Below are 21,571 nucleotides of genomic sequence, written 5' to 3'. Positions count from 1 at the left end.
ACGAAAGAAATCTCAAGTAAAATATTTTATAAATAAATTAATTAATCTTGTTGCAACTAGTTCTTTAAAATGGTAAGATATTGCCTAATACAAACTATATAAGATAAAATAATTTATTGTTATATGACTTTCATGTATGGAAAATACTCAATAGGACAGTGAATGGGATAATAATACATACAATATGAGATAAGAGATGCTGTGTGCTATTTTAGCTGAACAAAGCTCTGGAATGTGGACTCTTATCTTTCACGGCTCTTTAAGGCCATCTTTGGTCCTCTGTCTAAGAGGTAGAGCTATTTTAGCTGCACCAGAGATAAACAGCAATATAAAAAGTAAGGGGCAGGAATTCCAGTAGGACACAGAAGAAACGAAAAAGATGGTAAGTGACTGTGCTTAATTTTCACAGACTACATAATTTATATTCTTAGACATTGATAAATCTGTGAATCCTGAAACACAGTGCTGTTACTGAACATCCATCACTCTGTTACTCCCATACTGACCCATACAATACTATTAATGAACCACTTCCCTGTTACTAATGTACTGATAATATTCTATTGGACTTCCCTCATTCTGCTCTTCCCCTACTGGCAAACACAATACCATTACTGGACGTCTATCATACAACACCTGTACTGCCTGTCTTTCTACCTATTGATTTATATATCTCAACTACTTTCCTACTTATACCCAATCACTCTGCACACTTACTCACACAACCTTATCAAAGGACATGGGTCTCTCTTACTTCTGTACTGACCCACACAATGCTGTTACTGAGCATGCAGCCCTCCAGGGCACTGCATCTCATGTACACACACAATGCTGTTACTGAGCATGCAGCCCTCCAGGGCACTGCATCTCTTGTACACACACACACAATGTTGTTACTGAGCATGCAGCCCTCCAGGGCTTAATCATCTTACTTACCAAGTCTCTCACCCCTAATTGCTCAATTTGGCCATGTGGCCACCTCTGGGAAGAGTCCTGGTTCTGCCAAATGTCTTCCATTTAAGTCACTTTATTCTTGGGAACCTTCAATGCAGCCAAAATTGTTTGTAGCCTTTCCCAGATGTGTGCTTTGACACAATCATGTATCCAGGCTATACAGACAGTTCATACCTCATGTCTTGCTTGGATTTATTTGTAGCTGCGATATGTTATATAGCCAAATGTGCGCCTTTCTAAATAATGATCAATCAGTTGAATTAACCATAGGTGGACTCCAATCCCAGTGTAGAAAGATGTAAAAGATGATTCAGAGAAGAAATTGGGTACTTCTTCACTAATGTTCAAGTGCCATAGCAATGGGTCAGATTATGTATTCCCTGTCAAACAATTTTATTGAACAGTATTTAAAAAAAAAAAACATATTTCACATTAATTTGATATGTAAATAAATCAACAACTAACAATAGAAACTAGTAGAAATAAATCTTTTTAATTTTTTTTCTATTTAATAATTTTGCAAAGTTTTCAAAAATCTGTTTTTTACTTTTTCATTATGAGGTATTAACTGTAGAATGTTATGAAAAAAATAATTTAAACAACTGTAGCATAAGACTGCAACATAAAAAGAAAATGACAAAAGTACAGGGGTCTGAATAGTTTCTGAATGCACTGTATTATTTATAATGCTGCTCCTGTGATTACTCTTGGCTTAATTGCACTGGCTGTGAGTATAAATCATTACTGTATATTTCTAAAATGCTCCAGCACAAACAGTCACTTGCTCTCTCACAATTTGTTGCACAGGCCAGCAGAAAGGCAGTAACCCGAGGGAAAGCAGCTGCTAAACGTGCTCAGCGTGGCTCCTCTAATGTCTTCTCCATGTTTGAGCAATCCCAGATCCAGGAATTCAAGGAGGTAAAGTAGCGTGCTATCTCGTTAAACACAGCAGAGCTGGTACTTGTGTAAAAAATGATGACTTTCATACAAGGTTAATTCTTTGGGGAATGGTGGATTCCAAAACAAAAACACAACAGTGATGGGCAATGGCATATATAAGAATAATTTGTACATTAAAGGGACACTATAGTCACCTGAACAACTTTAGCTTAATGAAGCAGTTTTGGTGTATAGAACATGCCCCTGCAGCCTCACTGCTCAATCATCTGCCATTTAGGAGTTAAATCACTTTGTTTATGAACCCTAGTCACACCTCCCTGCATGTGACTTGCACAGCCTTCCATAAACACTTCCTGTAAAGAGAGCCCTATTTAGGCTTTCTTTATTTCAAGTTCTGTTTAATTAAGATGTTCTTATCCCCTGCTATGTTAATAGCTTGCTAGACCCTGCAAGAGCCTCCTGTATGTGATTAAAGTTCAATTTAGAGATTGAGATACAATTATTTAAGGTAAATTACATCTGTTTGAAAGTGAAACCATTTTCTTTTTCATGCAGGCTCTGTCAATCATAGCCAGGGGAGGTGTGGCTAGGGCTGCATTAAAAGAAACAAAGTGATTTAACTCCTAAATGACAGTGAATTGAGCAGTGAAATTGCAGGGGAATGATCTATACACTAAAACTGCTTTATTTAGCTAAAGTAATTTAGGTGACTATAGTGTCCCTTTAACATTAATCAGTAAATTAGGCCACTGTTAAAGAGTTACAGAGTTAAGTCTGTATTCAAGTAAAATAGTTTTAACATTTAATTCATTGATTATATGACGTACTGGGTGTTTGATCGCTCTGTCCTCCATGCTTTTACTGGTTAGTGCATTCTTTCCCACGGCCATATAAAAGAAAAGAGACTGGGTACTATGGAACCTCACAGATAGCTTTGGGCTGTTCCTCACCTCTCTGTAGTTATAGTGACACTATTAAACTGAAGTCACTACTTCCCACAATTTTCATTTTCTGTTTACGTAAACATAAATTCATCTTTCCTTCTATGCCGATTAGTTAGCAGCTTTCATCACCAGGTTGGAATGTATGACATTATCTTTCACTCTTCCTTACTATGATACATAGTTCACACATATTCACCATACATCAAGCTGCATCTATTGCAATGTCTTTGTTCACTACTTTGTGCAAATAATACAGATTTTTATTATTCCAGGCATTCAGCTGTATAGATCAGAACCGAGATGGAATTATTACCAAATCTGACCTCAAAGAAACATATATGCAACTGGGTGAGTTACCCTACTCAATCAAACAAAGAGGAAATTAATGGCAATGCTGTTGTAAAGTAATGGATGCTGCTCCTGTATAACAGTGCTAATCAAAATGTCATAATTCACAATAACAGATTTTGCAGAGTACACATCTTCCTTCCAACCTCAACTGATAGATATGCTGGGACTCACTTTTAAGGGGAATACCATTAAATAAGACATTGAAAATGACCTAGAACTAACGTTAACCTTTGTTCTTGTGACTCCACTTTATTCTGAATTGATTTACAGACCCATAAAGCACTTAAAGGGACACTGTCGACACCCATGCCACTTCAGCTAATTGAAGTGGTCTGGATGCTGTGACCCTTTTGCACTTAATTAAATTATTACCATTAGTGGCATAGCATTAATCTCCATAAGATGGCAGGATATTATACCCCATATAATAGCGTGTCAGTGGCAGAGCCAGAAGTGTGTGTATGGGGGCAGTGTGTGTGTATCAAGGCTGTGTGTATTGGGGGATATGTGTGTAAGGGGGGGTTGTGTGTATAAGAGGGCAGTGTGTGTACTGGGGGCTATGTGTGTTTATGGGTGGCAGTGTGTGTAGGGGGAGGGCTGCGTGTGTAAGGGGGAGGCTGCGTGTGTAAGGGGGAGGCTGTGTGTGTAAGGGGGAGGCTGTGTGTGTAAGGGGGGGCTGTGTGTGTAATGGGGGCTGTGTGTGTAAGGGGGGGCTGTATGTGTAAGGGGCAATGTGTGTAAGGGGGCTGTGTGTGTAAGGGGGGCTGTGTGTGTAAGGGGGGATGTGTGTGTAAGGAGGCTGTATATTTGTGTGTGGTGCAGTGTGTAGGGGGTTATAGTTTTTGTGAGGGGATAGGGGGCAGATTAAAGATATATTTTTAATTATTAAATAATAACTAAATAAATATAGCTAATGTCCCGCCTCCCTTCTTACCTTTGCTGAGGGAGGGGGAGACATTGCTTTCTAACCAGTCCCTGGCAGTTCTAGTCATAGACATAGAATACATAGACGCCGCACGTCTATGGCATTGCGTGCTGAGCAGCGAGGAATGCGGGCGCCATCTTGGACCGGTCACCGCTCTACTGAAGCTATTGAAGAACACTTGAAAAGTCCATCTCACAAAAGGTAAGTGAAGGACTTGGGGCACTTATAGTCCTTAATACCCCTACCCCTAGTCCTTAATGTTGTAAGACCAATGTTGGTCTTTCAGCCTTTTGGTAGATAGCTCACTATTACTGTGGGAATTGGGGAGCTATCTACTAAGCGGCTGCAAGATGCAACGGCAGCATGGATCGGATCGGAATTTCATTTATTCCAATAAAATTTCGAACCGACCTAAAAGTACCGATTGACGTCCTAACATGAAGGAACAAACTGTTCTCATTCTGTTAGGATGAAATTCGGAGTTTCGCCTGTGTTTAAGAATACTGACAGGAGGCACCGTGAGATCACGGAGGAAAAATGAGAATTGTGGGAAATTGCTGGTCAGGCATCGGACAAATACATAAGACAATATAGTCCCTAGAAAACTAGAGCAGACAGAGCACTCAAATGGCAGATGAAATTTAATGTTGAAAAATGCAAAGTTATGCACTTCGGCGTAAAGAATACACAAGCAACGTATACCTTTAACCCCTTAAGGACAGAGCTTCAGAAGCTTGTCTTTCACTTAATGACAACGGCATTTTTTGCATTTTTTGCTATTTGCGTTCAACTGCAATTTGCATTTTACTAATTTATTGCACCGACACATATTATATACCGTTTTTTAAAGGACAGAAAGGGCTTTAATTTGATGTAACACATGTATATATAAATGCTTATTTATTATAAAAAAAATACAGAAATATGCAAAAAAATGAATTTTTGTGTGTTTTTTTTACAGTTTTTGCAATAATAATGTGTACATAATTAGTGCAGGTTAAGGAAAGTAATTAAAAATAAATTCATTTAGTTGTTCTGAATTACAGAATATATAATGTGTCTGGGATTTTCAGTTTTTTTTGGTAGTTACAGGTCACAAAGCACAAGGAGTAAAATAAACTTTTTATGTGGAGCGATTTTAGAATTTGGTATGTTTGTCTTGTAAGCCTAATAGCCATAAAAGAAAACAAAATTGCCACACAAAAGTATATATTTATATAAAGTAGACACCACAGGCTATTTACCTAAGGTTGTTTTGACACTTTCTACGTAGCCATTTTACCGCCAACCTCTGCTAAATATTGGAGTAAAATTGTGTTTTTTGGGGGTTTTCGCACACAAACTTATAACAAAGAACTTCTCATGTGTATTTTGTAAATTTGGTGTGTGCTATTCCTGTACAAAGTTTTATTATGTGTTCAGTTACTTCTGCTGAGTACAACGGTACCCCCATTGTATGTCTTTGGCACTATTTCGTGAAGCTACAGTGCCATATAGGAGACCTGTCCTTTTCAGTATTCACAGTAGAATTTTGAGAGACGGATTTAATGAGCCTATGCTTCCATTTGGGGTATTATAGTAGTTTGACTGTTCAAAAAAACCCCACAAAGGCCTACCATTTGTAAAAGTAGACACTCCAGGGTATCTCGTAAGGTGCATATTGTGCCTTAACATGCCCCCATTTTTTTACCATTACATGCCAAAGTATGTGGTAAAAAATAATTTTGTGCATATTTTACATACAGATTGCATTTTTGCTGGGCATTTTGTATATTTCATGTGTGCCACTAAGTTCAAACCCCCCAAATTATGCTCAGCTAAGTCTTCTGAGTAAAAGGACACCCCCATTGTATGTCTATGGCACTATTTCGTGAGGCTACAGTGCCATACAGGAGACCTGTCCTTTTCAGTATTCACAGTAGAATTTTGAGAGACGGATTTAATGAGCCTATGCTTCCATTTGGGGTATTATAACAGTTTTACTGTTCAAAACACCCCACAAAGGCCTACCATTTGTAAAAGAAGACACTCCTGGGTATCTCATAAGGTGCATATTGTGCCTTAACATGCCCCCATTTTTTTACCATTACATGCCAAAGTATGTGGTAAAAAATAATTTTGTGCATTTTTTACATACGGATTGCATTTTTGCTGGGCATTTTGTATATTTCATGTGTGCCACTAAGTTCAAACCCCCCAAATTATGCTCAGCTAAGTCTTCTGAGTAAAAGGACACCCCCATTGTATGTCTATGGCACTATTTTGTGAAGCTACAGTGCCATATAGGAGACCAAGCCATATCAGTTTTGACCGAACTTTGAATTTTGACGCCGGGCCTATGTGCAATTTCCAAGCATCTTTGCAGGTTTTAAATTCAAACTACCCCACAAAGGCCTACCATTTCTTAAAGTAGACACCCCAGGGTATTTCAAAAGGCATATTTTGAACCTTAGCGTGGGATCATTTTTCCGCTAGCTTGTACCAGGTGTAGTGGTAATAAGCGTTTTTTCTGCCTTTTTGACACACAAAGTGAGTTTGCACAGTATATTTTGCAAACCTTATGTGTACTACCACTGTATAATACTTCATATGTTGCTCAGCTATGTCTGCTGAGTACAAAAATACCCCCGTATGTACCTTTGCCAGGTATATGTGGACATCGGAGGGGCACATTTGGGACAGAGCCATTCCATTTTTTTTCAAATTTTGAATTTTTACGCTGTGCCCATGTCCCATTTTAGAGTATTTTACCAGGCTATATAATCCAAATACCCCATAAAGCCATACCATTTCTTAAAGAAGACATCCCAGGGTATTTCAAAAGGCATATTTTGAGCCTTAGCGTGGGATCATTTTTCCGCTAGCTTGTACCAGGTGTAGTGGTAATAAGCGTTTTTTCTGCCTTTTTGACACACAAAGTGAGTTTGCACAGTATATTTTGCAAACCTTATGTGTACTACCACTGTATAATACTTCATATGTTGCTCAGCTATGTCTGCTGAGTACAAAAATACCCCCGTATGTACCTTTGCCAGGTATATGTGGACATCGGAGGGGCACATTTGGGACACAGCGATTCCATTTTTTTTCAAACTTTAAATTTTTACGCTGTGCCCATGTCCCATTTTAGAGTATTTTACCAGGCTATATAAACCAAATACCCCATAAAGCCATACCATTTCTTAAAGAAGACATCCCAGGGTATTTCAAAAGGCATATTTTGAACCTTAGCGTGGGATCATTTTTCCGCTAGCTTGTACCAGGTGTAGTGGTAATGAGCGTTATTAAATGTATTTTTTTACTTTTTAAAACTTTTTTTACTTTTTAAAACTATTTTTTAAACTTTTGTTTTGATTATTCATTTTTTTAAAGTTTCCTAAACTTTCGTAAAACTTTTTTTTACAGATTTAACATTTTTCTAAGCTTTTTTTTTACGTTAACCCCTAACTAGCAGTAAGCAGCACTAACAGTAAATTCCCCATTTTCCCATAACTCCCACCCACCCCAGCTAGCAAAATATTTAATTATACAATATTTAAATTAGTTAATTAAATAAATTTAACCCCTGAGGGTTAAAAAATAAATAAAAGTTAATCGTCAGGGGTTAAAAAAAAAATTAGAACAGTATAATACTGTGATCTGTATTTTGATCACTGTAGGCAGTGATCGACTGGCAGGGAAGGGGTTAATTTTTATTTGGACTGGGTAAAGGGTTTATTTTTTTACATTTTTTACTTAAATGTTATTAAAACTTTTTTTTTAACTTAATTTTTTAACTTTTTAAAGCGTATTTTTAAACTTTTTTTAACGTTAACCCCTAGTTAGCGTAATACTAAATCCCCCAATTCCCCACTAACTTCCACCCTCCCCAGCTAGCTAAATTTATAATTTTAAAATATTTAAATTAATTAATTAAATAAATTGAACCCCTGAGGGTTAAAAAAAAAAGAATTAACCCTCAGGGGTTAAAAAAAAAAATCAGATCTTAGTAAAATGTAATCCCTGCCAATTGATCACTGTAGTCAGTGATCAATTGGCAGGGAAGGGGTTAATTTTTTATTAAAATGGGTAAAGGGGGGGTAAAGGGGGGGGGGGATTTTAATTTGACTATATTTTCTTTCCACCAGGGGGCAGGATCACTGAAGATCCGGCTCCCTGCACTTCACACAGAACCAGGAAGTGCAGGGAGGCGGAGGTGAGTATAGAGAGCACATGTGCCCGCTCTGGCATGCTGTCAGAGCGGGCACATGTACTCTGACAGCCCGATCCGGTGCTCCCGGTCTGCCTCTAATGCAGAGGCAGACCGGAGCACCATTAACCCCGCGATCGCCGCGATTGCGGCGATCTGGGGTTAATTTTAACGGGTGACGGACGAGGTCCGTCACTCGTCATTAACGCATTCCCCTGAGTGACGGACCTCGTCCGTCACTCGTTGTTAAGGGGTTAATGGAAGCGAATTAGGGATAACAACAAATGAAAAGGACTTTGGAATTGTTATAGACAACAAACTATGCAACAATGTGCAATGTCAATCAGCAGTGGCCAAGTCCAGTAAGGTATTGTCATGCATAAAAAAGGGCATTCATTCTCGGGACGAGAATATCATTTTGCCTCCTTATAAATCACTGGTAAGACCACATATTGAATATGCTGTGCAATTTTGGGCACCTGTTCTAAAGAAGGATATTATGGCACTAGAAAAAGTGCAGAGGTGGGCTACAAAATTAATAAAAGGTTAACAAATTTAAACCTATTTAAAGGTTAACAAATTTAAACCTATTTAGTTTAGAAAAACATTGCCTGAGAGGGGATATGATAACATTATACAAATATATTTGGGGCCAATACAAACCATTGTGTGGAAATCTATTCACAAACCGGACTTTACATAGGACACGAGGCCATGCGTTAGACTGGAAGAAAGAAGATTTCGTCTCAGGCAAAGAAAGGTTTTTTTACTGTAAGAACAATCAGGATGTGGAATTCTCTGCCTGAAGAAGTGGTTTTATCAGAGTCCATACAGATGTTCAAACAGCTACTAGATGCATACTTGCAAAAACAGAATATTCAAGGATATAATCTTTCAATGTAGGGTAATAACTGCTTGATACAAGGATAAATCTGACTGCCATTCTGGGGTCAATAAGGAATTTTTTTCCTAGCTTGTTGCAAAATTGTGCTTCAAACTGGGTTTGTTTTGCCTTCTTTTGGATCAACAGCAAAAAACAAATGTGAGGAAGGCTGAACTCGATGGACTCTCTTTTCAGCTATGTAACCAGGGCCGGACTGGGAGAAAAATTCGGCCTGGGCATTTTTTTATCACAGCGGCCCACTAAGAAGGGGGCGGGGCAGAGAGGGTGTGTTTCGTCATCACCAATGACAAACACGCCCCCTCTCAAAGTGTTGGTTAAATGCTCTTCCAGGGCAGACCATGCGCAGAACTCTGCTAAAGAGCACTAGCATGAGAAAAAAAGCCCTGTATTTGTTCTGCACAGTGCAAGCAAATTTAATAACATGCTTGCACTGTGTTTCCTTGCAACTTGTCTCTGGTGTCTCTATAAATGGATACCAGGAGACAAAAGGGCCAGGAAAGAGCATTGTGCATGTGTTTGGAGCCTGCTTGTAGGATTGTGTGTGTAGAGTGAGCTGATTGTGGTGTAGTATTGTGTAATAAGGTCGGTTTTAGTCGTGTTGTGTTTTTGGTGTAATGTAATCCATATGTGGCTAGGGGCTGTAGAGAATGTGTGTATAGGGGATGTAGTAAGTGTGTGCATACAGGCTATAGTGTGTGTGTGTATATAGGTGATGTAGTGTTTGTAGGGGTTGTAGAGAGTGTGTGTTTAGAGGTGTAGTATGTGTTTGTTTGCAATGAATCTAGTGTGTTTATAAGGGATCCAGAGTGTGTGTTTTAGGAATGTTGTGTGTGTATGTGTGTGTGTGTGTGTGTGTAGATGGTGCAGTGTGTGTGTATACAGGAGTCTAGTGTGTGTTTGAAGGACCCAGAATGTGTAGGAGATCTAGTGAGTGTGTGTATATAACGGATTCAGAGTGTATAAAGGGATCTAGTGTGCGTATATGATCCAGAGTTTGGTAAGGGATCTAGTGTGTGTCTGGAACGTAATGTGTTTAGGAGTGCAGTATGTGTGTAAGGGGTGCTGTAGTGTGTGTGTGTATATATATATATACAAACATATTTATATTATATATAGATATATATATATCTATATATAATATAAATATGTTCGGAAGTATTGTGTGTGTGTGTTTGGTGCAGTGGGTGTCTGTGAGGGATGTAGTGTGTATGTGAAGGGTGCAGTATGTGTGTGTGATGGATGCTGTGTTTGAGGCGTGCTGTGTGTGATGTGTGTGTGGGTGCTGTGTGTGAGGGTGCTGTTTATGATGTGTGAGGGTGCTGTGTGTGATGGGTGTGAGAGTTCTGTGTGTGATGGGTGTGAGGTGTGAGAGTGCTGTGTGTGATGGGTGTGAGAGTGCTGTGTGTGATGGGTGTGAGTGCTGTGTGTGATGGATGTGAGTGCTGTGTGTGAGAGTGCTGTGTGTGAGAGTGCTGTGTGTGAGAGTGCTGTGTGTGATGGGTGTGAGAGTGCTGTGTGTGATGGGTGTAAGAGTGCTGTGTGTGATGGGTGTAAGAGTGCTATGTGTGATGGGTGTGAGAGTGCTATGTGTGAGAGTGCTGTGTGTGATGGGTGTGAGAGTGCTGTGTGTGAGAGTGCTGTGTGTGATGGGTGTGAGTGCTGTGTGTGAGAGTGCTGTGTGTGATGGTTGTGAGAGTGATGTGTGTGTGTGTGTGAGAGTGCTGTGTGTGAGAGTGCTGTGTGTGATGTGTGTGAGAGTGCTGTGTGTGATGGTGTGAGAGTGCTGTGTGTGATGGGTGTGAGAGTGCTGTGTGTGCTGTGTGTGATGGGTGTGAGAGTGCTGTGTGTGCTGTGTGTGAGAGTGCTGTGTGTGATGGGTGTGAGAGTGCTGTGTGTGCTGTGCGTGAGAGTGCTGTGTGTGAGAGTGCTGTGTGTGATGGGTGTGAGAGTGCTGTGTGTGATGGGTGTGAGAGTGCTGTGTGTGCTGTGTGTGAGAGTGCTGTGTGTGATGGGTGTGAGAGTGCTGTGTGTGAGAGTGCTGTGTGTGATGGGTGTGAATGTTAGAATGGGTTGTGTGTGTTTGGGGGGGTAAAAAATAAAAATAACTAAACAGGCATTAAATCCCCCCCTCCCTTCTTACCTTTTAGCCTGGGAGGGGGGGACCGGCATGGTGGTACCTGGGAGGGGGGTTCCGGCACTATCCCTGGTGGTCCAGTGGTGAGTGAACTCTAGCCTGCGGGCTAGAGTTCACTCTCGCGAGATCCGGTCGTTGCCATGGCAACGCGCCGGATCTCGCGAGAGGAACCCGACGGAGCTGCAAGATAGAGCTCTGCCGGGTCCTCTCCCTCCCTCCCCAGCCGCATGTGCCGCATGTCTGTCCAAGGGGGCCGGTGAGGGAGATCTTTGATCTCCCCACCGGCCCTCCATGGCAAACAGGGGGGCCGGCGCTCGGATAGATCCTAGGACCTTCCCCTGCCGGCCTCGGCCCGTGGCCACCGCGGCCCACCGGGCATTTGCCCGGTGTGCCCGATGGCCAGTCCGGGCCTGTATGTAACTATGTAACAGATCCTGAGAGAGGGAGAGAAGAGGAATCGATTGGGAAAAGGTAAGTTCGGCAAGACAGTGCCACTTTAAATATCAAAAGCTGACATAGGAAGATTCCTTTATTAGAGAAAAGATTAAAATGTTATCACTTTAAAATTAAAATATGCATTTGTTGCAAGTCAGTTCAGAAATTTTAGCACAACCAAATAGCTAACTAAAGATATCAAATGGTAGTGCTAAAACTTTTGAAATTCTTTATAAATTAATTTTTATTTCATGCTTTACTGGGCACCATGGGCAAAGCATGCAAGTTAGTTACACACTGCAGTGCTATACACACAGCGCATGCGTGCATTCAGGGTAGCTAGAGAAAACACCAAAGGCGTATTTCTCCATAGATGCCTGAATGTACAGTGCTCCCGAGGTATGGTTGTCCAGAAAGCAGCAGGTGGCACTGAAGTTTTTATACAAATATAAACACAGCAGCTCTGTAGTCAGTGTGTAAAACATTTCCTTCAAATGTCCAGGAATCTAAATCGATGCCCTATTTTGGGATAAGGTGCATGCATGACCTAGTGTTTATCTAAACATGGACAAAACTTTGATGTCACTATAATGTGTTTAGCTTAGTTTACTTTCTGGATATGTTTATTTTCTGCCTTTGGAAAACAGTTTCCTAAATGTAATATCTGCTTCAATTTCACCCTCTTAGGCAAGGTGAACGTGAATGAAGATGAGCTGGAAGAGATGCTAAAAGAAGGAAAAGGACCTATTAATTTCACTATTTTCTTGTCACTGTTTGGAGAGAAGCTTAATGGTAGGTGCTATTATATACCATCAGTTCTCAAAGACTGGATCATTATTGTCTGCACATGACAGTCTAGATTTTGGACACTTGGGAGGTATATTCTTGGGGCAGGAGTCTGCACTAGAGATTCACAGCAGAATCACATGGCTCGAGCAAAATGCAGGAGATCCATGGGTCTATTTGCAAGTTTAGTGGAATGTGACTAACAAACAGAAACATGGCAAATCTATTTTCTCTACCATTCTGCCACACTCTGCCTCAGTTTTCCTATATTTTAAATAATTCCTCCACCCATAAAAGCTATGGTTTGCAATTTCTCTAATAGGTCAAGTTTCAAATTGCTGTACCTTCTCTCACTCTCTTTTCTTTTTTTAGGGACAGACCCTGAAGATATTATCGTCAATGCTTTTAAACTCTTGGACCCCAATGGAACCGGCAATGTCCAGAAAGATGAGTATGTTCTACAATCACTTATATGATAGGCAAGAATAAGTAGGATAGAATGGTGGGAAAACCAGGTTTCCTTCCCAATTCCCTAACAAACCAACAGGCCCATAATATTACCAAATATTGACATAAATAATTAGTGCATATGGGAATGGGGTAGGTAGCTTTTTTCCTGGCCTCATGGATATAGGGAGGAGTGGGATTATTCACTTGTGCTGGTATATGGAGGGGTCAGAAGCCTTTGGAATTCACTGGTCCTTGACAAGGATTCTGGGCATCTTAAAGGGACACTACAGTCACCATAACAACTACAGCTTATTGAATTTGTTCTGGTGAATAGAATCATTACTTCAGGCTTTTTGCTGTGAACACTGTCTTTTCAGAGAAAATGCAGTGTTTACATTACAGCCTAGTGATAACTTCACTGGCCACTCCTCAGATGTCTGTTAGAGATCCTTCCTGGGTCATGGCTGCCTAAAATGCATCCAAACATTCAGTATCTCGCCCCTCTGCATGCAGACACTGAACTTTCCTCATAGAGATTAATTGATTCAATTCATCTCTATGATGAGATGCTGATTGGCCAGGGCTGTGTTTGAATCATGCTGGCTCTTCCCCATATCTGCCTCTTTGTCAGTCTCAGCCAATCCTATGGGGAAGCACTGTGATTGGATCAGGCCACCACTTCTGATGATGTCAGCAGACAGCTTGTTTTTCTGAGTCAGACAGCATGCAAAGTTACAGCTTCAGGCTTGAATACAGTAAGATTATGCTATATTTATGGAGGCTAGATGGTGGTTTTAACACTATAGGGTCAGGAATACATGTTTGTGTTCCTGACCCTATAGTGATCCTTTAAAGAAACACTATAGGGTCAGGAGCACAATCGTCTATTCCTGACTCTATTGTGTTAGAACAACCATTTAGGTGGCTTAGAAAGGGTTAAAACTTACCTTATTACCACCCACATCCACCAGCACTGGCCCCACGCACGATCCGCCTCTTTGCTGACATCATCAGAATTGATAATCTCAGCCGATTCAATACATTCCCATAGGGAAAGCATTGGATTGGCTGAGATCGTCACGGAGTCGGGGTGGGAGAGCGGGGCCAAACGCCGTTCTTGCCAATCAGCATCTCATTATAGAAATACACTGAATCTCTGCATGGAGACACTGTGCAGCACCTCCAGTGGTCATCCGAGGCGTTAATTTTCTCTGGAAAGGCAGTATTTACAGCTAAATGCCTGCATTAAGCTCAGTGGTGTATCTTGGATTTGTACTGCCCTAGGCACAACTAAATTCAGGCACCCCCTAATCTAAATTTGCACAACCACTTTGTGTCAAGGCCACTTTTTTGACTGACAGACGCCCTCATTGACACATGCACTGACATACACTCACTGACAGATACACAGTCATTGGCACACACACTGTTTAAACAACCCACACTTTCACTAACAGACACCCACTCACTGACAGACACACACACTCTCAGATACACATACACTCACTGATTTGACACACTCTGACAAGCACATGCATTCACTCACTCACAGACATACACTGACAGCTAGACACACTCTCTGACAGACACACACACACACACACTCACTGACAGACACACTCACACACACACACTCACTGCCAGACAGACAGTGACAGACACCTACATACTAACTGACAGACACACTCAATAAAAGACACAGACACATACACACACTGACAGACACACACGCTCACTGACAGACAAACTCACTGAGAGACAGACACACACACTCAGTGACAGACAGACACAGTGACAGGCACAGACATACTCACTGAAAGACACAGACATACTCACTTACAGACACAGACATACATACTGATAGACACAGACATACTCACGGACAGAGAGATACACACACACTTGATACACACACTCACTGACAGACAGACTGAGTGACAGGAACAGACATACTCACTGACAGACACACTCACTGACAGACACAGACATACTCACGGACAGAGAGAGACACAAACACAGGATACACACATTCACTGACAGCCACACACACAGACACTTTCTCATACACTCACCGTTGCTGGGCTGGCTGGGATGGCTGGGCTCATAGTGTAAGTGTATGAGCCCATAGTGTAAGTGTAGGCGGGCGACGAGGGAGCGCAGTCCTCTGAGCTCTTTTTGCTCCTTCAGAGCAGGAAGAGCTCAGTTCCTTTGCCACCTCCATTAAGCACCTGCCCGCCTGCCCACCCAGACAACCAAGCCAGCAGCCCCAGGAGTCTGTCCAGACTTCTGGGGCTGCTGGCTTGGTTGCCTGGGATGGCAGGCGGGCAGGTGCTTAATGGAGGTGGCAAAGGAACTGAGCTCTTCCTGCTCTGAAGGAGCAGAAAGAGCTCAGAGGACTGCGCTCCCTCGTCGCCCGCCTACACTTACACTATGAGCCAGTCGGCCACCTCTTGCTCCCCCCCAGGACGTGAGGCAAACAAAGCACTTACCTAGGCACTTAGCGTAGCGTTTTTTGCCGCCCCCTGAAAGTGCCATCCTAGGCAAATGCTTTGTTTGCCTCACTGCAATTACAGCCCTGATTGAGCTGTAGTTGTTCTGGTAACTATATTGTCCGTTTAATGTCCTTTTTATGTGGGCCTGCCTGTTTGGCATGTCACAGCACTACAATTGCTAAGTTAGAGCTAGGTAGAGAGGTTACACACGTATAGTGGGGATTTAAGCCACAAAAAACTACCTAATGTTTTTTTCTTTGTTTGTTTGTTTTTTGTGAATCAAAATGTTGTAAAAAACATTAACAGGTTTTAGTTCCAGCAATAAAGCAGAAATCAAGGTGTTATGACATACTGAGTAACTCCAACCACAGAAAGTGTAAAAAAAAAAAACAACCCACCAATATAAAGAGAGGAATAAATAAATAAAATAAGAGTACTTTGAACATCTAATGATCTCCTTGCACTTTAGGGAGATAGTCACTCTGTGAACCAAAACCACTTTAGCTTGCTAAAGTCATTATGGGGCATGAATCCTGTCCCTGCAGTCTAAAATTTCAAAGCTCATTATTTTTCAACCCCAGCTATCCACCTTCCTTAAAGTACTTGCCACTAGCTGCCCATATCACCAGAATCATTGAGCAGGAACATTGCGGCAAGCTCTGTACATGTGCCTACGTTTCCTAATGCTCTTTAATGAGGAGCATTGGTTTGGCCCATCATTCTGGAGGCACTCCACCAGGATGATGTAACCCGAGGAGGAGGTTGTGGCAGCACCGAGGGACACTTGGACATTAGGAATAAAGATATGTATTCCAAATGCTACAGTGTTCCTTTATAAGATTTTTTGTTCTCTTCCCCATTCAGGTTGAAGCATTTGTTGATGACGCAGGCAGACAGATTCACTGCAGAAGAGGTCAGTAGCTGTTATTTCAACCTCTTCAAGACACATGCAGATTCAAATGTTAATGTCAAGTATTATGGTTTTATAACATGTAAATTCTCGTCTTGTGCAATTCGGACTGTAAACTTGGAGGGAAGGAATGGTGTTTTAAACTGTAAATTCAGCTCCAACAAGAAAACAGTAACAAGTTTGTATTGTAATGAGAGAAAAGGGGTGTATTGAATATGTCTAAAATGTATATCCAGTGTCTAATCATGTATATCTAAATAGTTACATAGTTCTCTTCTATAAAAAAAATATGGTGCATATCACACAAAATGGGTGGGTAATCCAAATGTATTAACTGGATAATGCCCTAGCTGTACCCTAGAATAGCAGGGGAAAATAATTCAATACATTGCTGTAAAGCTCATTCAATGCACAAAGCAAAAATCAGTGCAACCAGAAAAACAAAACTAAACAAAACAAATAAATAAAACTAGCATCAATGATTAATCAAAAAATCATTTCTCTAATTGAGGAGTTATAGATGTGTGTGGGGACAATTTAGGGACAGGATAGTGTGAATCTCTTAAAATAAGAGTTACAGCGATTTTATACTTTATTTCTATCCTTAATTCTCGCTTTATTTACTTTTCCACATTATTGAATCATTCTCAGATTTTTATCTGTCTTTCCCTCTTCCTAATTATTCAGAAAGGTGTTATCGCGAAAGCTGTGTTTTTAGGAGGGCTCATATACCCACCAAGTATCTCTGCGTGAACCTATTTTCCACACTAGTTACGATTTAGCACCGTTGGGGTCTTCACTAGACATTTTTTCAGAACACAAAAAGACATTGTTGTAATAGCTATTGCAAGGATGAATCCACTCCTACTTTAATTAATGTTGTCATGTAACTCTTTATATCAGTTTAAGTAGATAATATAATGCAACCAGGCCTCTTTTTTCTTGACTGTGTAAAAAGTATAAAGTGTTTTGATGAATTAGTGGGGCTGTTTTTTTTTTTTTAGTAAAGCTGCCGTTTGGTTTGTGTATTAATCCAGTTTTGGAATAAAGGAATTTATTCATTTTAGCCTGCTATACTATTGTACATTTTTGTAATTTATACAATATATATTTTTATAGTAGAGAACTATCCAAATATTTAGATTTACATGACTAAATAAACAAGACTGAAGATGTTGGATATATCATTTCAATGATTATTTATTTAAAGGACCACTCTAGGCACCCAGACCACTTCAGCTTAATGAGGTGGTCTGGGTGCCAGGTCCCTCTAGGATTAACCCTTTTTTTTTTTTTTTTTTTATAAACATAGCAGTTTCAGAGAAACTGCTATGTTTATGATAGGGTTAATCCAGCCTCCAAATCCTCTAGTGGCTGTCTCACTGACAGCCGCTAGAAGCGCTTACGTGATTCTCACTGTGAAAATCACAGTGAGAGCACGCAAGCGTCCATAGGAAAGCATTGTAAATGATTTCCTATGCGACCGGCTGAATGCGCGCGCAGCTCTTGCCGCGCATGCGCATTCAGCCGAAAGGGAGGATCGGAGGCGGAGAGGAGGAGGAGAGCTCCCCGCCCGGCGCTGGAATAAAGGTAAGATTTAACCCTTTACTCTCCCCAGAGCCCGGCGGGAGTGGGACCCTGAGGGTGGGGGCACCCTCAGGGCACTATAGTGCCAGGAAAACGAGTATGTTTTCCTGGCACTATAGTGGTCCTTTAAGGTTATATTCTAAACATATTCCCATACCATTTTTTCTCAATGGTTTAGTTATGTCTGTGGGTAAACCCCCTATTTTGTGTTAAGCATCTTGACATTATTCGCTCACTCCTTTTTGTTTATTTATCATTTGTTTGTAGTATGGTTGAGATGGCACTACAGATTCTGTATCACCTTGCAGAAATTTATGTTATAATGAACCTACTCATCTTAATAAATTAATTATCACTTATCGCATTAAGCTCACAAACACTTTGCAGTAAAAAAAAAAAGACCCAAGAAGCAGATGGAGAAAGATGGACATGTTCATTTCCAGAGTTGGATAATACCTCTCACACCAGGACTACAAGGCCAAGTCTCAATTTATAGAGCAGCATAAAGAATAAGAAAAGTTATATGTATAAAGAATGCCCTTTGACTCTGAGTATTTCTGTAATGAGTATTTCAATAACTTAACAAAACTGCACTCGGGTTTCTAACCTGTTCTATGGATGCAAAAAAATGACTACCTCAACAAAAGCTTCATCAAGTATTTAAATGTAGCCTTTGCTTCTGACTCTTATATATTAAATACAATATTTTTTAAATTGTTTCTGATAACTTTCCAGGTGGAGCAGATGTTGGCAGTGACTCCTATCGATGTGGCTGGAAATATTGACTATAAGTCGCTATGTTACATCATCACTCATGGAGATGAGAAAGAAGAATCTTGAAGGCCTAGTAGATGTGCCACAGGCAATGAAGACAATTTGACCCACACTCTGATTGCATAACATGAAACATTTCCATTTTAAGATTCAAATTATTTAATGTACACTGTGTTTTAGCCATATGGCTAGCACAAACATAGAACAGGCATAGACTTGCAACTATTTCTCTGTGCCAACATCTGCCTCCAGTTTCAGGCTGGCTGCAGATGTTGGCACATGCAAAACGTACAAACGCTTATGCCTTACCGGACATGTTCTCATAATGCTCTTATCACAGATCAGACAGAACAAAGGTGTGAATCAGGAACTCACTAAGTTTCCCATTGCTATGTGTTGCATCAGACCTGGAATTGGATGACAAGTAAATATATTATGACAGTCAGGGTATATTTCCTATATGTAGTACAAACTACAATATTTATTTTATCTACTTTCACAATGAGGTGAGAGGAATGATATATGGGCAGGATATAAACCTGATTGAGAGTCACTGCTGATCCCTTGCAAAATGTTAATGTACTCTGTATATTTCATACTAAATGAGCACGTTTATAAAATTACATAGACATTTCAGTAACCTTACCCAGAAATGCTGGAACAGTGAGTACATCCTACCTAGACAGGCTGCTTGCAAACAGAAGTCACCTTAACATAAAATACATTTAGAAAAAAAGATATATGATGTACTTTACCTGATACCATTTTCTTTCCTCCAGAATCCCTCATACATTTTATTTCTCTTTTCCTTAAATCTGTGCTCCTCCTGCTCCATCTTTCTTGGTTCCCATGAGACATAATCCCATTGAGATTTCCACAATCACAAGGTTTATTTACCTCAAATAAGGCTTTGAACTGTAATACTCTTTTCTTATTTATTGCTCAACAGAATACTTACACATGGGAACATTTCTTCGTTCTGTTTTATATAAGCATTTATTTCAATAAAACTGGAAAGCAAACAAAATAACAAATTTCAATGAAAATAAATAAATTTAAAAAAAACAATGACTTTATTTATGTAATAGAACTGGAAATGTAAATTATTTTGTATCTTTAACCCCTTAAGGACACAGGACGTGTCTGACACGTCATGATTCCCTTTTATTCCAGAAGTTTGGTCCTTAAGGGGTTAAGGGTATCATTCAAAAACGTATACTGATTTTTTTCACATGCCGCATAATGTGAATTATAGTCATACTAATAATTGAAGTGATTCAAACACTTGAATATTCACTTCATCCCACTTGATCGGTTTTCCTTTTGGAAGAGTACAACTGTCCAATAGTACAATTTCTCCATGATACCTATTGCATGTTGAAGGAGAGCAAACAACACTCCATTCTTAAAAACTGGTATATACTTTTAATGCATGGTGTGTTCCTTTATCCATCTAGATGCCAGATACCTTCCCACCCTCAAACATTAAAATAAAGATTACTTACCTGTTATTTTAAATGGTGGTCCTCTCTCACTTTGATCACGCAAGCAGCAGAGTATTTTAGGAAGCACAACTGGATGTCATCTTGATGGCTAAGGGTGTCGTTCCAAAACCAATAATTAAACATAATTAAAACATAAAGAATTGGGGGCGGAGCCTAACTGCCGAACCAGGCGGACGCAACTCGCCAGAGCTCCGGCAAAAGAGCACCTACACTGGGACTCGTGCTACTCGACCCGAGCCCATTCACAACCGGGACACTTACCAGAGTCTGGAGAGGCACCCGGAGAGTATCCTGAGCCGAACAAAACAAAAAAAAAAAGTGAAACTCTGACATCGGCGACGGCACGAGCCGCGACCGCGGCCTACCACACGTGCACAGACGGGAGGCGGCTGACCCCGCTGCTCAGGTACCTGGAGGCTCAACGCACGGTGTAGACCCCCCCAGGGACTACCCCCCCCCCCCCAGCCGGCGAGGGTAATCCAGGCACCCTAAACAACCCACAGCAAACATGGGGCGCAAGCACAGGAGACAAGTGCAGATGGAGAGGAATGCACTGCAGGATATAAGACTGTCCTTTGAGAGAACACCCCCTCCAGCACTGGCAAAGACGGCACCCGACCACTACAGCGAGCAAGGGGCCTCTGATGACTCCCTTGAAGAGGAGGAATCAAGTAATCCACCTCACCCAGCTGGAGTATACCTAAGAGCTGACTCAGATGAAGATTCATCCCCATCCACTAAGGGAGACATAAAGAGGCTACTGGTGGACCTGAGAAAAGTGTGGAAGTCAGACCTCCAAGAAACACAAGCCGACATAAAGGCCCTGCAGCACAAGTGTCAAGTGTCAGAGGTCGAGGTCAGAGAGCAGGCATGAGACACACAACTCCAGACAACTGTACAACAGGTGGAGGGTCTAGTCTCACAGGTCAAGCAACTACACAAAATGGTGACTACACTGGAGTCCCGACACCGGAGACGAAACGTACGCCTGAGAGGCATACCTGAACAGGTAGATGGGGGGGACGTAATGTCATATGTCCAAAGGCTGATTGCCTCGATGGGTGTTCAAACAGTCGCAGACACCTCATGCATCCAGGCCGCCTTTCGGGTACGCAAGGCTGCAGCGGCACCAGTGGACGCACCAAGAGACGTTATCGTAACAACCAGAGACATTGCGGTGCGGTCCGCCATCCTAAACAAATCTAGGACTGTGGGTCAGGTGCATTTTGAAGGCCATGTCATCTCCATTTACAGCGACCTCCCATTCCCTGTCCTGGCAGAACGAAGGCAGCTGGCACCGGTGGCCAAGAGGCTGCGAGACTGCTCAGTTA

At 41.1% G+C, this 21,571-nt stretch overlaps 1 protein-coding gene across 2 annotated transcripts; it reads left to right on the top strand.

The window, feature by feature from the left end:
* The first annotated feature begins 301 nt into the window (after positions 1–301).
* MYL7 (myosin light chain 7) lies at positions 302–19,776 on the top strand. Of its 2 annotated transcripts, none has more exons than XM_063448531.1 (7): positions 302–382; positions 1,762–1,872; positions 3,071–3,142; positions 12,420–12,528; positions 12,895–12,973; positions 16,329–16,377; positions 18,697–19,776. In XM_063448531.1, the coding sequence occupies exons 1-7, from the start codon at positions 380–382 to the stop codon at positions 18,799–18,801; spliced, it is 528 nt and encodes a 175-aa protein (XP_063304601.1). In that variant the 5' UTR covers positions 302–379; the 3' UTR covers positions 18,802–19,776. The 2 variants fall into 2 exon arrangements, with proteins under 2 accessions (XP_063304601.1, XP_063304599.1); XM_063448529.1 differs by having other exon boundaries at positions 3,071–3,146; positions 12,424–12,528.
* Positions 19,777–21,571: the final 1,795 nt, after the last annotated feature.

The sequence above is a fragment of the Pelobates fuscus genome, chromosome 3, assembly GCF_036172605.1.
Source record: "Pelobates fuscus isolate aPelFus1 chromosome 3, aPelFus1.pri, whole genome shotgun sequence".
Lineage (NCBI taxonomy): Eukaryota > Metazoa > Chordata > Amphibia > Anura > Pelobatidae > Pelobates > Pelobates fuscus.
This window is presented reverse-complemented; position numbering and strand designations above follow the sequence as displayed.

Coding starts and splice junctions, on each gene's coding strand:
- MYL7 (XM_063448531.1), top strand. Junction 1,873..3,070: donor AGATCCAGGAATTCAAGGAG/GTAAAGTAGCGT, acceptor TTATTATTCCAG/GCATTCAGCTGTATAGATCA. Junction 12,974..16,328: donor GGCAATGTCCAGAAAGATGA/GTATGTTCTACA, acceptor TTCCCCATTCAG/GTTGAAGCATTTGTTGATGA.